Raw genomic sequence first — 15,157 nt, forward strand, 5'->3', positions numbered from 1 at the left:
TAGATGTTCTAAATCCCCCACCCCAGGATTTTCTTCTGATACCAATCACCACGCTAAGCCTTAAATGCCCCCCCACCCCCAATATTTGGCATCAGAGCTGAAGAACTTGAAATAGGCATTTTAAAATTTCAATCTTTTATCATTTGTGTTTGACTTAAATCACCATGAAGTCTTCCTTTGTGTAGCCTTAAAAAAAAAATTATGGAAGATAACTATAAAACAATATACTCTTTTTTCTGCCTACCTTTCCTAACCAAAGTTTAAAAATTCTAAATATTTTACTGACTTTATGTATAATTTTCCCCTTCCATAGAAATCCCTGAATTATAGCTGGCCAAAAGTTGTTTTTATTTTACTGTTTTAATGCATTGGATTTAATGTAATTCCCTAGCCATTCAGTTCAAAGCCAATACCATGAAAAAGAACTGTGTAGGTTTATTGTGCTAATATTGTACTTTTGATCCCTGAATTTTGTCTTTAGTTTATTTTTTTTAAGTTATTTATTTATTTATTTATTTGACAGAAATCACAAGTAGGCAGAGAGGCAAGCAGAGAGAGAAGGGGAAGCAGGCTCCCCCCTGAGCAGAGACCCCCCCCCGACGCTGAGCTCAATCCCAGAACCCCAAGACCACAACCTGAGCCGAAGGCAGAGACTCAACCCACCCAAGCCACCCAAGCACCCCTCTTTAGTTTCTTTTGATAAAAGTGTGTTTTGGAGTAGAAAACGAGTAGCTCTGTCTGTGTATGTGTGTATGCGCACGAACGCACGTGTGTGTTTCACATGGAAAGCACTAGGAAGGACACTGTACTGTCCTAGTATTACTAAAAAGAGACCCTGGAGTACAGTATGTTAATATGGAAGGTAATGATTCATATGGTTTGCACGCAGTTCAAATTACTAGAAAGAGAAATTGCTATGTGCCTTACCCATTAACTAACTGCTGTTGCTCACCTATTCACTGCGATGTTTGAGGGCAGAGATTTTAGTCTGGTTTTTGTCACTGATATGTCCTCACTACCAAGTACAAATTGTGGCACACAGTTGCACACATAGGGATTGGTGAATTGATGTATTTGTTGAGTGAATTCCTTGAGGATGAACTCCTCAACCCAACATTCTATGCCCTTCGTATCTGACTCTGATTGGTATCTCTCACGATAACCCCACTGATAATCTTAAAAATCTGCTTAGTCACAGTTCTGTATGTTGCTACAAAAATCCTCTATCATGGTCCTTGAAGTTTGGGGCTTTTGGAAAGATGGGCATCTCGTAAAACTGAGGGAGAGGTAGAACTTGCACAGAACCACAGAGGGGGTGAGGTAGGAATTAGGTAAGCAGAGAAGAGAGAATTCCAGACTGAAAAAGCAGAGTCCAAATGAATCTCTCCTTTCCTCTAAAAATGTATCCTGGCTCCACTAAGCCTACAGGTCCTTCAACTCAGAGAGAGAAACATTCCATGTTCAAAAAACTGCCGATGTACATTTGAGCAATTCAACATGTCTTAGGTTTTGATTAATTCTATCTGGGCCTTGCCTCTTTATCCTTGTAACCTAACCGTGCTCATTCAGTGGCTCCAGCAAACTTTATTCCTTGTTCATAGAGGTCAAAAACAAAAAAAGCAGACAAACACCTATGGCCGTAGCAGTCTAAAACCTGAAATGTTAAAACACGCAAAGCCTTATCTTTCACTAAAATGAGTCACAAGCACTTAAATTTTCAATGAGTTAAAATACCTCTCTCAAATCTGGTGTCCATTATTCCATTATGTTTTGGTTTTCCATATTTAATGTATCTCTCACAATGACCGTTTAGTAGCTAACTTCAGGGATCAATATATTTTTAATTCTGCCAAAAATGTAGTAGGTAATGAGAAAGCGAATGTTGGGTGACTTTGGCTTTCAACATTGGACTCCTGGCACAGCCTGCGTGCAAGGCAGCCTTGGTGGTCTGGTGACATTGAATACGCGCCCTCGGGTTGGACAATAAAAAAGGGTTCTGGATTTGCCAGCAATCTCTCTCCTTTGTGCACTACGAGTCTCCGGTGTCATCAGTAATTAGTCTTCAGGTCTCCCATTGGTCTGCCAGAAAGCCTCTCGGATTTGCCGCGTGAATAAGTGGGAGCGGGCGAGTTGCCTATCAACTGGAACTTTCGACTGTGCGGAGACCATCTGGTGGGTCTGTCAGAGGGCAGCCCTCTCCTTTGATCCCAGAGAGAAGTTTCATTCTAACAAGCCACATGGGAGGCTGGGCTTGTCGGGGTGCAGAGAGGACCTCCCAGCCCAGCAGGGGAGATGCTCCCGTGCGTGCTGGCTTTAGGTCCTGATTTCAGGACAGTTAGGCTCAGCCGCCCAGGGCTCTTGCTTCATCCCTCATTCATCTTTCTCAGAATTTCTTCAGTGAATCCTACCAGTGGGCGGGACAACCTCCTGCCAGGGAACAGAAAGCATTATCCCTGTGTTCTAAACAGGAGATTTGCACCGGGAGCGGCACTTTTCTATAAATACAGTGCATGGCCTTTGTAGTCGCTGGTTCTCAGCCATGACTCCCTTGCCGTTCTGGTTGGGGTGTGTTTCCTGACCAATTTTACTAAGTCATAAAAATAATAGATGATCTTTATGAGGCCCCTTGCCAGTGCCAGGCATTGCACAAACCATGGTATGTGTGTCATCTCACTTAATTCTGATTTCCTATCAGTCAGGGGGTCTCCATCTTGCAGATGAGAGAGACAAGCCTCAGCCCACCTGAGCCTGATAGGACTCTTGGCCCAAGCACAAGCCCTTTACCATACCACCCTAGGGCCTCAATAAAATATGAGCTATTTGATGCACCCCATGGGCTCTGTCACCACAGCCTGGACAAAGGGAGAGCCACAATGATCAACTTTTTAATTCAGGTAGAAGTGAAGGTTTTGCTTTTGTTATTGGGAAAATAAGATCTGCCTTTGGCTTTGCTTTGGCTAGGGAGAAGGGACATCCAAGAAATTATTGTAATGGGTTCAGTGATGTCCTCTTACTGAAGTACAGGCAGGCCTCACCATATATTTGTGTTTATGCAAAATAGTTCTCTGTAAGTGGAACTGTTGGGATTTGAATGTAGTAGAGGGCTTGTTAAAGGATTTAAAAGATTCTCCCACTTCATATTGTAAGAAATTCCTGCTTTGTTTTAAACATGGCTACCTGTGTTCTCAGAATCATAGCTGGATATCAGCAGGAAGATTCATGTGTCTGTGAAAGTTCATGGAAAAAAATGCCAATTCTTGAAAGCAGACATCTTCCAAAGTTTTTTTGACCAATCTCCTACTTCTAGGCCTACCCTCAGAACGACCCAATCTGGAAGATCATATTGGCTACTTTGCTTGTGCCTTGTGCCATTAAGAAGTAGATGTTTTGGGAGGTCTTTAGAAAACACTGAACCCTTTCAAATGAGCTTAGGACAATCACATCGATTCAGAGTGGAGACTGGGACCCTTGTTGTACCTCTCCTAGAGAGGGAGGAAGGCGGGGAAAGATGAGGAGGTCACACTGCACTCCTGGAAAGCCCAATCTCAGTTTGGGTCAACACTGCTAAATTTTTTTTAACCTTCCTTCGCATAAGAATGTAGTTAAGATTAGGAAATCATGTGCTTTTGGCCAGATGTGCATGCAACTCTCTAAAGAAGCTTGGGAACAAGTTAATAAAACCTGCATGGTGGCTTTACAGGGATTAATATGAATACACAAATAAATATGATTAAAGGTAAAGCATAAATACCATACATCAGGTACTAGAGAAATTTAAAGGCTGCAAAAACTTTGGAAACTAAAGGACTTCATGGTGGTGGCAGCATGTCAGAGAGGGTTTTTAGGATGAGTGGAACTTTGTCAGATGCAGCGTAGGTATATATGTGATATAAGCAGATTGGGCAGAGAACCACACGAACGCAGATGTGGAAGTGGGAATGTTGGCTGACGTCATTTAGAAAAGTGGCAGAATTTTGGCTTAGTTGGTCAAATTTATGTGGGAAATAGAGCTGAAAGGTAGAAATAGTACTGTGACGTAAAGGACCCGGAGTTTGAATTTATTATTATTATTTTTTTTTTAAAGATTTTATTTATTATTTATGTGACAGACAGAGATCACAAGCAGGCAGAGAGGCAGGCAGAGAGAGAGAGAGAGAGAGAGAGGGAAGCAGGCTTCCTGCAGAGCAGAGAGCCCAATGCGGGGCTCGATCTCAAGACCCTGAGATCATGACCCGAGCCGAAGGCAGCAGCCCAAACCACTGAACCACCCAGGCACCCCCGGAGTTTGAATTTAATTAGCGAAGAGCACCCACTCATAATTTTATCTCGTCTTGTATCTTCTCTACTTTGCTTTTAGGGAACGATTTTGCCTTGTAATTCACACAGACCAAACAAAACTTAACAGGCCTTAGAGTTCACCCTTGATCTTATCTCCCCAGCAAAAAGATCCCACTTGCCACTCTTCCCCATCTCCGTAAAGGGCAATTCTAGCCATTCCCACTGTGATGGGGAACTGTGGGTTAGGGTGGTTTCCATATCACCAAATCAGAACTGTCTGATTTGAGGGGGGCATGGTTGTATTCTAAGTTACAAATTATATCTGAGAAATGTATCAATGTGTTTATAAATTCTCTCTGAAGTAAATCACACGGAAAAAAATTTCACATGTGTTAGGGGAGTGTTAATGGGAGGGGTGGGAGAATGGAAAGCAGAATGAGGGCTTCCCTGGGCTGGGCTTGGCCCTCCTCCTGGCATGTGGATGGCTCCAGGCAATTCGGATGCCTGGGAATTGCTGCAAAATCTATTTCAAGCTCTGTTTCTGGAGTATGGATCTGAAGAGGATCAGGGCCTTTAATTCCCCAGGGAATTCGGTAGTTTTTTTCCTCCCTTAATTTTGGAGAGACCAAAAGCATAATACTTTCCCTCTCCCAAGTCAGAGATTTCTCTGCATCTCTGAAAGGAAAGTTGAAGGTGGTGCATTTCTTTGTTCCCGAAGAGAGGTGTGGAGTGAACTCACTATGTTTGTGTGTGTGTTTGTATGTGTTGTGTCTGTTTTTGTTTGTTTTTCCCTGGAATTAAGATAAATCATGACCGATAAGGATTTTGCACAATGAATCCTGCAGAGCATAGCACAAAGCAGCAGCTCAGCAAATACATGTTCTTAAGCAAATCTAATTCCAAACTTCCCTTCACAGCCAGTGAGAAACAGATGATCGTGGTATGCAAGGAGTCACCAAAGGAGTACCTCCAGCCCTTCAAGGACAAGCTAGAAGAGTTCTTCCAGAAAGGTAGGGGATGACGTCAGCAGCACATACACGAAACTCAGATCTTTCCCTGAGGCCCACGGCCGCTTTAATCCCTGCTAACCACCAGCAGCTCTGCTGATTCCACAGTCCACCTTCCCACCATGGTTCTGTACTCAGCGTAGATAGAATTGTCCCGCTATTTCCATATCATCTTTCAAATCCCTCTTAATATGTCAAATCCTTTAACATTACTCCAGTTCTTATAAATCTTTTAAGGGAAGACTTTTACTCTGTCTCTTCATGGAGCCCCGGGGGATTCTCAGTACGTGTTCCCTGACACATGAATAGGTTCAGAGCTGATACAGTCATGCCTTTTGGGTTTGCAGTCAGCCTGAGCAGGTGGATGGTGATCCCAACCCTGGTTTACAGTGTAGCATCTTGGAAACTTGCGTCGTATTTTTTTATTCCTTTTCTGAATGGAAAATTGGGGCCAAGGGAATGTCACACATCCAGTCATTTGGCAGTCATTAGCCTTTTGGAGTTGGTAGACGCAAGAGACCACTTACTTACCGCATTGACGCGATTATTAGAAATCTTATGAAGTTGGGTTCCTCCTCCATTATTTTGGCAAGAATAGGGAACTTTGGTTGATCTCTGTTAGTGACCATGGAAGTTTAATGCCTATTGGTTATTCCCTATTCTGATTTCTCAATCCACTTTATGCTGTGAAACAAAATAAGTGTGTGGCACAAACTTGTAGTTATAAAATAAGTAAGTTGTGGGAATGTATTGTCCAGCATGGTGACTGTCGTTAATAATACTGTATTGTGTATTTGAAAGTTGCTAAGAGAGTAGATCTTAAAAGTCCTCATCACAAGAAAACAATGTTGCAACTATGCATGGTGATGGATGTTAACTATACTTACTGTGATGATCATTTTGCAATATATACATAAATGATCGTGTTGTACACCTGAAACTAATATGTTATACATCAATTATATCAATAAAAAAAAAGCATGGGGTAGTTAGAGGAAGCTAATGTCTTTGCTAGAAAGTCAGAGGAAAGACATGTAGGAACCTTTGGGGAGGTACCAACATGCTCTTTCTATTTATTAATAAGGCTGCATGATACCACATCATCCACAAAAGACCATTTAAAGAGAATGAATCCATAAAGTATGGCCAAACCACCTTGGGAATTGGCAGGAAGATTCCCAGTCCATGAATCAGAGGAACTCGGTTCCAGCTGTTGTTTGGCACAGAGATCATTGTTCCCTCCTCCTTGATGAGTGCTTGTTTGTGTTGAGGTGGAAGTCAGGAGTTCTCTCTTGGCCATTGCTGAACCTGTTGGATGTTGGATGTTGAACTGTTGGATGATGGAAGCAGTGTCATCCAACAAACTGCCATCCTAAGAGCAGTGATTCTATCCCTTGTATGTTATGTGACTAAGATTAGGTATGTTTTATATGTGATTTGTTGAAGTAGATGCATTGTTTTAGGGTTATGCCATGTGAACATAACCGAAATGGCCTAAAGAAAAAGCATGAAGGATTTCCTTTTGCTGACCCCCGAATTAATCATTTCTGCTTTTGGCCCATGTAGAATTAACTTGAAATGAAGCTCATATGTACTTAGATTCTGTTTTTATTCTAGTTATTATTCTACGTCTGGAAAATTCTATGCTGCATGTATGTAGGTGTTACCGGCCTATATACTATAATGGCCTTATTCTCCTTTCTCCTGGAACCAGCTAGCGTCTTAACATGTCTCTTGCGAATCTTAATTTTTGTTGTGGTGGGAGAAAGAGAAAGTACAAACAGATTTAGACCCTTGAAAATCTTCAGTGCCTTAGAAAAGAAATTTGCAAATCATTTTTGGGGTTATGTGTTTGCTTCTCCTCTGTTAGGTTTTTCAAGAAACTTCTGGTCTATCTGACAGAGGAAATTGAGTGGAGACAAACTGGACCGTATGTCAGAAAGGCAAGGCTGTGGCTACAGTAAGATGTTCTAGGAAAACCAGTGATTCTCAATCTGGTCTGTAGACTGGAATCACTTGGGGGAGAGTTTTTAAAATATTTTGATACCCAGGCTGAACTCCAGACCTCCCAGCAGCATCTCTGGGGGGGTGGGACCAGGCTTTAGCATTATTGATTTGCTCCCCAAGTGATTTCAGTGTGCAGCCCAGGTTGAGAACCTTTGCTGTCCAGCTTAGGTCACCATCAATGTGTCTTCAAAGATGTTTATTCAGGGGCGCCTGGCTGGCTCAGTCGGTAGAGCATGACTCTTACTCTCAGGGTTGTGAGTTCAAGCCCCACAATGGGCAGGGAGCCTACTTAAACTAAAAAAAGTGTTTATTTAAGAAGCTGCTGTACCTCAGGCACTCCTTGCTCCTCTCTCACGAAGAGTCTTACTGAGAAAAGATCTCCAGCTGAATAAAGGAATCCGTTCTCCCTGAACCAGTGCAGGGAAAGGAAGTCAGGAAGAACTTTAGAAATAACCTGAAATCACGAACAGCTAAAGCAAAGCTCAGCAAGAATTTAAATGGAAGCCACCATTTGGACAGAATTTTAAAATACAAAAATAAAATATCATACCATTGGAATCTTAAATATTCCTAATATCGTGTGGTGAAAAGAACCACTGTTGAAATCGCCCATCACTGTCATCTCATTGGTCAAAAATCACTTGGCCAAAATCAGTCTAGCATTGTGCGGCCCAATACACATGGCAGGCACGAGCCACATGAAGATGTTGAGTTGATTTTTTATATTGATTACACAGTAAAATGATATTTTGAATATACTGGCTTTTAAAATAAGGTATTATTATTAATCTTAATTTACCTGACTCTTACAGTTTTTACGCATGGCTACTAGAAAATTTAAGATGATGTATGTGACTCATAATATATTTCTTTTGGTCCATCCTTGTCTAGACACATGGTCTCTTGGCCTTTCTCATCTCATTCCTTCACTCCCCTCTTCTCGTTCTTGCTCAGCTTGAAGCCTCAGTTATGGGAATGCAGTTTCCGGAGCTAGCCCTCCCCACTTTTGCTCTGGTCCTGGCCATTGTGGGGCTCACAGGTGGGGGTGGGTGCTTCACTGAAGGAGATGACAGCGCGCTACTTCATCCAGCTGCTTCCCTGTGGCGCAAGGGGTGGGGCTCTGCCATGTTGCAGCACATGCAAATGGCTGCTGTAGCGTTCTAAGCAGTAGCACCTTTTCTATGTGGATGTTTCACTGAAGGACGAATTTTCTTCCTACTGTAAATATGCAGTATAATACAACAACTATACAGTTTTAAGTATAGGAGCTCTAAATATGCCATTCATTTTAAGTCTATGTCTAAATATGCCATTCATTTTAAGAAACATCATTATGACAAGGGCTACTAAGAAAGAAAAATTGCTGGCAGTTAAATCACAACGTGTCATAAATAATAAGATGTACCACCAAAAGCAGGTGCTAAGATCTGAACATTCCATCAAGTTTGAAGTTGATGTAATACAGTGCCATAATGAGGCGTATAGCATGAGGGAGGAGGAATGCCTAACACTTCCGGGTAAGTCAGAGAAGGTTTGGAACAAAGATGTTTTTGCTCAGATTTGACCCCCCCAAAAAAAAATAAATAGACAAAAACCAAGATACTGATAATGATGGCGATGACTGCGGATCAGTGGGTGATCACTCACATTTGCAGAACCATACCGCAGATATGGTGGGGAGAAGATCTTCTTTCTTATTCAGTCTTCGTGACAGTCTCTGGAGTCAGCACTATGATCCCCCTGTTATACAGACAAGGAAACTGAAGACTAGGAATCCTCAGCTGACAGGTTATGAAGGGCATTGCAGGCAGAAGAAAACACTGCAAATCTCGGGATGAAAGACATGAAGTATCTGGGGAATGGCAAGATACGTGGCGTGGCTAGATCACAGTGCATAGGGGAAGAACACAAGACCAAAAAGGGGAGGAGAGTTACAACAGGACTTGCTGAACAGTCTGAACTTTGCCTTATAGGCAACAGGGAGCCTTTGAAAAGTACCATGAATGAGAGTGACACGGTCACACTGAGTTTGCGTTGTTTTGGTGCATGGGATCCTTTGCCTTTATATTGTTAAGAAATGCGTTATAAAGGGCAATATGAAGGGGAGTTGGAATAGTAAAAGGCAGGAAGGGTGTCTATCAATTTATTCTACAGTAGTCCAGGCAAATGATGGTAAGAGCAAAAGCAGTCCCAGAAAAATAACAAGGAAGGGACACATTTATAAAGCTTTTAGGAGTTACAGGACGAGATAACCCAATTGAAGTACAGAAACAGGAGAAAAGGGTCACTCCCCCTTTTTCTTGCTTGGATAACTGGCTTGATACTGACAAGGAAAACCAGATTTGGGATGGAAAGCAATGCAGTACACTTTGAACACACTGATTTGACATACGAATAAGATACCCTGGTAGAGACATTAGGCTCATGGGAGAGTCCTGAATGAGACTACTGTCTCATAGAGGGTAGAATTTCAAGTCATAGGAATGAATGAGAAAGTCCACAGAAAGGGTGTCAAATGAGAACTTCCAGTAGTCCTAGAGTTTCGAAGCTCAGGACATAATATAATAACCCTAATTGAGAAAAGATCCTTCCATTCTTTTGTAATATTTGAGTATTTGGCAGGAAAGCCAGTTTTCTATTAGAAGTCTTATCATTCAGAAACTCTTAAGCAATTGAGCTCTTTATTCCCGAGAAGTCACACACATGCATGGTGACTCAGGGGATTCACAGTTCGGCTAATTTTTGTATGAGCTGCAATTCAGTTCTTCTAACAATCATGACGGTTTCATTTTTCTCTTGTAAATCATATCCTGTTGCCACACTCAAGTAGAGATGATGTATTTGTCTTTGTGTCGTCCTGCCCTTCTCAGAATGCCCTTAAATGTGACTTGACCAAACTCTGGTACTTGTTCTGAACTCATTTCATTTCCTGGACAGAATAGAAAGTAATTTTAATGCCTCCATCTTCCAGAGGTACAATCCATGGTATCTGGGCCTTTCTCCTTGCATGGTTTTTATTTCCCACAGTGGGCTCTTGTTGAGTCCAATTTACAGCTCAGTTCAGAGGTACCTTGTACAGGCATTATTTGAGCTCATGTTTTCCCACCCTCAGATCAAACATACTCATAATGATATGGCCTTCAAAAATGTGATGCTCACATTAAAAGTCCCCATAAACATGGCAGGGATCCTGTAATTGAAAGAAGGCGCAGAGCAACTGATTAGATCCCAGGTAGAGATCTTGTAGGTGGTCTTTGCATGCTGTTAAATTGGTCATTTGTATTTATAGCTTTGGCAGGGAGGGCTGGAACCTAAACCGGCGCTAAGACCAGCAAGCACTCTCCCACACTTGGCCCCATCTCCTTCTGCATCAGTTTTAGCGGGCATCCACCAGTGGAACCAAATCCCAGTGAGACTGAAGGAGCCAGACTAGTCCTAGTTCCTCAAACTATCCCCCAGGTTCTTTGACCAGATGAGATTGACAGGTACTTTATGTCCAGAAACTTTTCTAAAAAATAAATAGATAAATTTACAGAACTAAAAAACGGGCAAAACAACAACTCTAATTTCCCCCACACCAAATGCAGAAAGGATTACCTAAGTAGCTGACTACTCCTGACCTCTGAGATTGGCCCAGCATTCACTCTCCCATCCTGACATCATGGAAGCAGGCTCAGCCTGGCCCATATTCGGTGTTAATAATTATTTGTGGAGTTAGTGAACAAACACCCTGAATCTTACAAGATGCCTGGAGGCTATTTTTTCCCCCCTCTGTGAGTTTCCTGTTCAAATTCTTTCAAAACTGGTAAATCATGCTGGAATCTGGGGAGATGCACTTTTGGTCTATAATGCACATCTGTGATCAAACCTCTTAGATATCAAAATATCTTTCTATGTCCCAAATGTGCATATAATCCCTTCTTAATAAATACGTGGGTTAGTTTGGCAAGGTCCACAATTGAATCTTAAACTGTAGACTAATCTCTTCAGCCCCAGCATATTCAGGCATTAAGCTTACAGGGAAAAGGAAGGACCAATGATCTGGACAGTATACCCTGTGAGAGACAGTAATTCTTACATCCTTTACAGAGCCTGCAGAAGGAAGAACTCTAGCCAGGGGAACGTGCACTGTCTATGGGACAAACCGTCTTCTTGCACACCTCACTTTCAAAAAAAAAGACAAGCAGGACTGTCTCCAAATAACAACAAATGGTCAAGAATTAAGATAGTCCGTTGTGATTTCGGGGTCACTGAAGTAAAACAGCAGTAATCTTTGGAAAGTGGAGCTACTATTTTATCAAAGATTTATTAAGTAGAGTCTTTTCTGAAAGGGTTAGTTTGAATCAGTTTACTTTGTTGTTGTTTTTTTTTTCTTCCCTGAAATTTCTACAAAAGCACAATTCCACCCCCCAACCCCAAAGTTAGTATCTCTCTACTTCTCTCCACTTCATTTCTCTCTTTCCTCCCTACTCACCTCCCCTTTATGTCTTTAATTTATGTCTTTAATTTTCTCAGTTTTTCTTTTTTGGCCAAACACCTAATAAATTGTCTCTCCAAAAATTCTAGTTCTCTTTTTCTTTTCCTTTCTCTGAAAGAAAACTATAGAACGATCTCACTCTAGTTTTAAATTTTTAAATACAACAGCATACTTCATGATCAAGAGAGTTTATTCCCGAACATAAAGATGATAGGACATTGGGAAGTCTATTAACATAACTCATCACTGTTAATAGCTCAACAATAAAACACCTATGATCATTTCTTTAGATGCTATTATATCCATTATATCTTTTATATCTATATGATATCTATTATATCAGATTCACAACTCATATCATAGACAAAAGATCAGTGTACCTAATATATAAGAGCTCCAAGATGTTATTAAGAAACAAGACCAACATTCATTTCAAAGGCAATAATATGAACAGTGACAGAAACTGTTCTTCAAATGCATGAGAAGATGCCATTCTCAAAATAAAAAGTACAAAAGAAATTCCATTGAAATTCCATTTTCCAGTTCCAATTTTCCATTTTCCAATTCCAATTTTTCCAATCTTAATAAGATTGGCAAAATTACGAAAGTTTGATAATGAACTCCGTTGGTGCTGTGGTGCCGTAAACCCCTGTCCTCCATCATTTGTGGAAGTATAAACTGTTAAAGTCCATGGGCAGATCTATTTAGCAGTATCTACTGGTTACATGCACATGCCTTTTGACTTGTCAGAAGCAAACCCTCAGATGGTTACACATGCAAAGTGATTCCTATACCATGCTACTTATTGAGACATTGTTGGTAGCAGCACATAATTGGTGACAACCTCAATGATTATCAGTAAGGAAATTGTCAAGTTACGGTACTTCCATACGATGGAATACTAAGCGTCTGCTTTAAAAAATGAGGAAAGTCTTTATGCATTGACATGGAAGAATCTCTAAGGTGTGTTTTAAGTGGAAAACAAGGATCAGAAAAGTAGGCATATTGCCATTTTAAGTAAAGAAGAAGAAGAAAAATAAATACTACTTGACAAAAATCTCAGAGGACAAATAGGAAACTAATCTGGGGCTGATATTTAGCTAGTTCTGACCATATCAACCATGCAGGCTGTCTGTCCTAACATTTAGTTGGTACCAAGGCTGTTGTTAAACAGTTAGAATATTACCCCTGAAAATGACCAGATGGGTTCATTATGGAGTGAGTGGAAAATGGATGGATGGGGTTCAGAAAAGATACACAGACTTTTCATAGATCTTTTCATCGATATGTACCTCTTCAAAAAATTAAACAACTAATTTTTTAAAACAACGTTCTGTGATACTTTGCAGTTATGTTTTGTTTTTTTTTTTTCTTTCAAGACTGCTTCTCCTTTCAGGTTTTCCCACTATGGTACCAATTGGGGTCCCTTAACTTGCTGAACCTAGCCCTTCACGTTCAGTTTCAAAGGAATTAGAAATTAAATGCTGTGATTCACAGACTCTTTCTCTCCACTGAAGACTGGACTAGACCACCCAGAAGGAAATTTGAGGAAGGTCTTTTCGTATTTTCCTTCTCCTTGGCTTTCTTTCCTAAGGGTCTCCTCCCCAATGGTCTCCTCCTCAACACCCTTCCACCGCGACTCTGGACGGTGGAGTCCTCCCTGTGAGTTTCTACACACACACACACACACACACACACACGTACACACACACTAAAGTCTCTCAAGTGCTTTGTTCTGGATGTAAATTGCCATCACTCATTTCACTCATGGTTCACTCACACTCTTATGATGGCTCTAACTACAATGTCCACGAAGAGGCCTCTTTGCTCAGATATATAAGGCGTTTGACGTTTCCCTCATTTTTTGTCTCCTGTTTCCATCGTCCTGTTCTCCATTACATTTGGGTCCTCTTACCTCATCATTAGATAAGTATCTTAGGTCTTTCGATGAACTCTTTCCTGAACATGCAGTGAGGGTGTAGGGATCTCCATCTCAGATTACCCTCCCAGAGGCCACCGTCTAAACCTAACCACAGGGTAGTGCCAGTTCTCACTCATTTCTATCTTAAAGTGATTTTCAGAATCAAAACTCTCCTAAGGATGCATGTTATTTTAAGACTTACTGGTAATTTTTGAAAGAAAGGCTTTGTCTGCTGTCTTTAAGCAGTGTCTCATGACTATGGATTAGTGGGAGAAAAGTGGTTGGTGGTTTGGTCTGCAGCGAAGGGTAGGATGAGTACTACTAACTCTTACTGGGTCTTCTCTAGAGTGGCCGCCATTTAGACAGACATGAGCCTGGGTGCGTGTGTGCCGGCTGCAACAGCTCCAAACTTAGGAGACCAAACTGCTGTGTCGTATGACCTTTGGGCATTAATAAATACAATCTGTTATTTTTAGAGCATAATTATTATCCCACCCCTGCCTGCTGTGAGAAACACCAGTTGGTTGAAAGTTTCCTTCAAGTGTTCATTTCAGACAGGGAGCTGGGAGGATGCTTCTTGGCTTCAACAGTTGAAGCTCAAAGCTTCAAGTTAATCCCCATGGCAGTTCTTTGAAGCTAACGCTGTTATTACTGACTTTCCGGATAAGGAAACCGTGAAAATTTCGGTAACTTACTCAAGTTCAGTGTGATCTCAGTCCCGCTATTGGCACTGTGCCATACTAATAACTTGGAATATCGCTTATGTTCCTCTGGGTCCCAGGACTGTTGCGGGTAACCAGAAATAACTCTTTTCTCTCACCATCTAAATGAGAAAAGTAGGAAAAGAGCAGACTTGCCTGCCATAGCATACTCCCGAGGGACTCCTACTAGAAAGTCCTCATTCTACCTTCCCCAGCAGCAACACCAACAAGTGTCATCTGTGCTTTGGAAGGAATTGTGGTGACAAGTACTTAAGTATTTTATGGACTCAGTCTTGAGCCCTGCATTCTTGCATAATAGTTGTTTTCATGATAAATTGGTTCATGTAATTGTTGGCACGGCACCACTTCCTCTCTGGATTTGCGACAACTATCAGCACGGTTTTAATCAGTGATGGATTGCAGTTGCTATCACATGACTTCTCTTTGAATTACTCAGTTAGTATCTTCTTCATGCTGGAAGAACTTGACACCTATACGGCCTTCTGGGAGTTGTTTTGCAGAATACATATCATATAATACGTGATTTTGCAGATACTGTACGACTCTAGAAAGCTCTCTTCATTCCTTCAAATAACACAGATCTGTTTCTTCTGCTGAGTCAGTTTTGCTGTAGAGGAATGGTGGCAGCGCTGGTAGGAGCCCAGGAGTGAATGAGATAATAATGCATGGGGAGCATTCAGCACAAAGCCTGGCCCACTACTTGTCAGCACCTGCTGCTCCTGTTACATTCTCATTTTATCACCAT

At 41.4% G+C, this 15,157-nt stretch overlaps 1 protein-coding gene across 1 annotated transcript in view; it reads left to right on the forward strand.

Annotated features, from left to right (window-relative positions):
* Window positions 1–15,157, forward strand: part of FMN1 (formin 1) — a 414,557-nt gene that overhangs the window by 320,936 nt on the left and 78,464 nt on the right. Inside the window, 1 exon segment of the mRNA XM_004751031.3 lies at window positions 5,196–5,288. Within this exon segment, the coding sequence (XP_004751088.2) occupies window positions 5,196–5,288 (93 nt within the window).

Source organism: Mustela putorius, unplaced genomic scaffold (assembly GCF_011764305.1).
Source record: "Mustela putorius furo isolate JIRA1106 unplaced genomic scaffold, ASM1176430v1.1 tig00003898_pilon_pilon_pilon, whole genome shotgun sequence".
Lineage (NCBI taxonomy): Eukaryota > Metazoa > Chordata > Mammalia > Carnivora > Mustelidae > Mustela > Mustela putorius.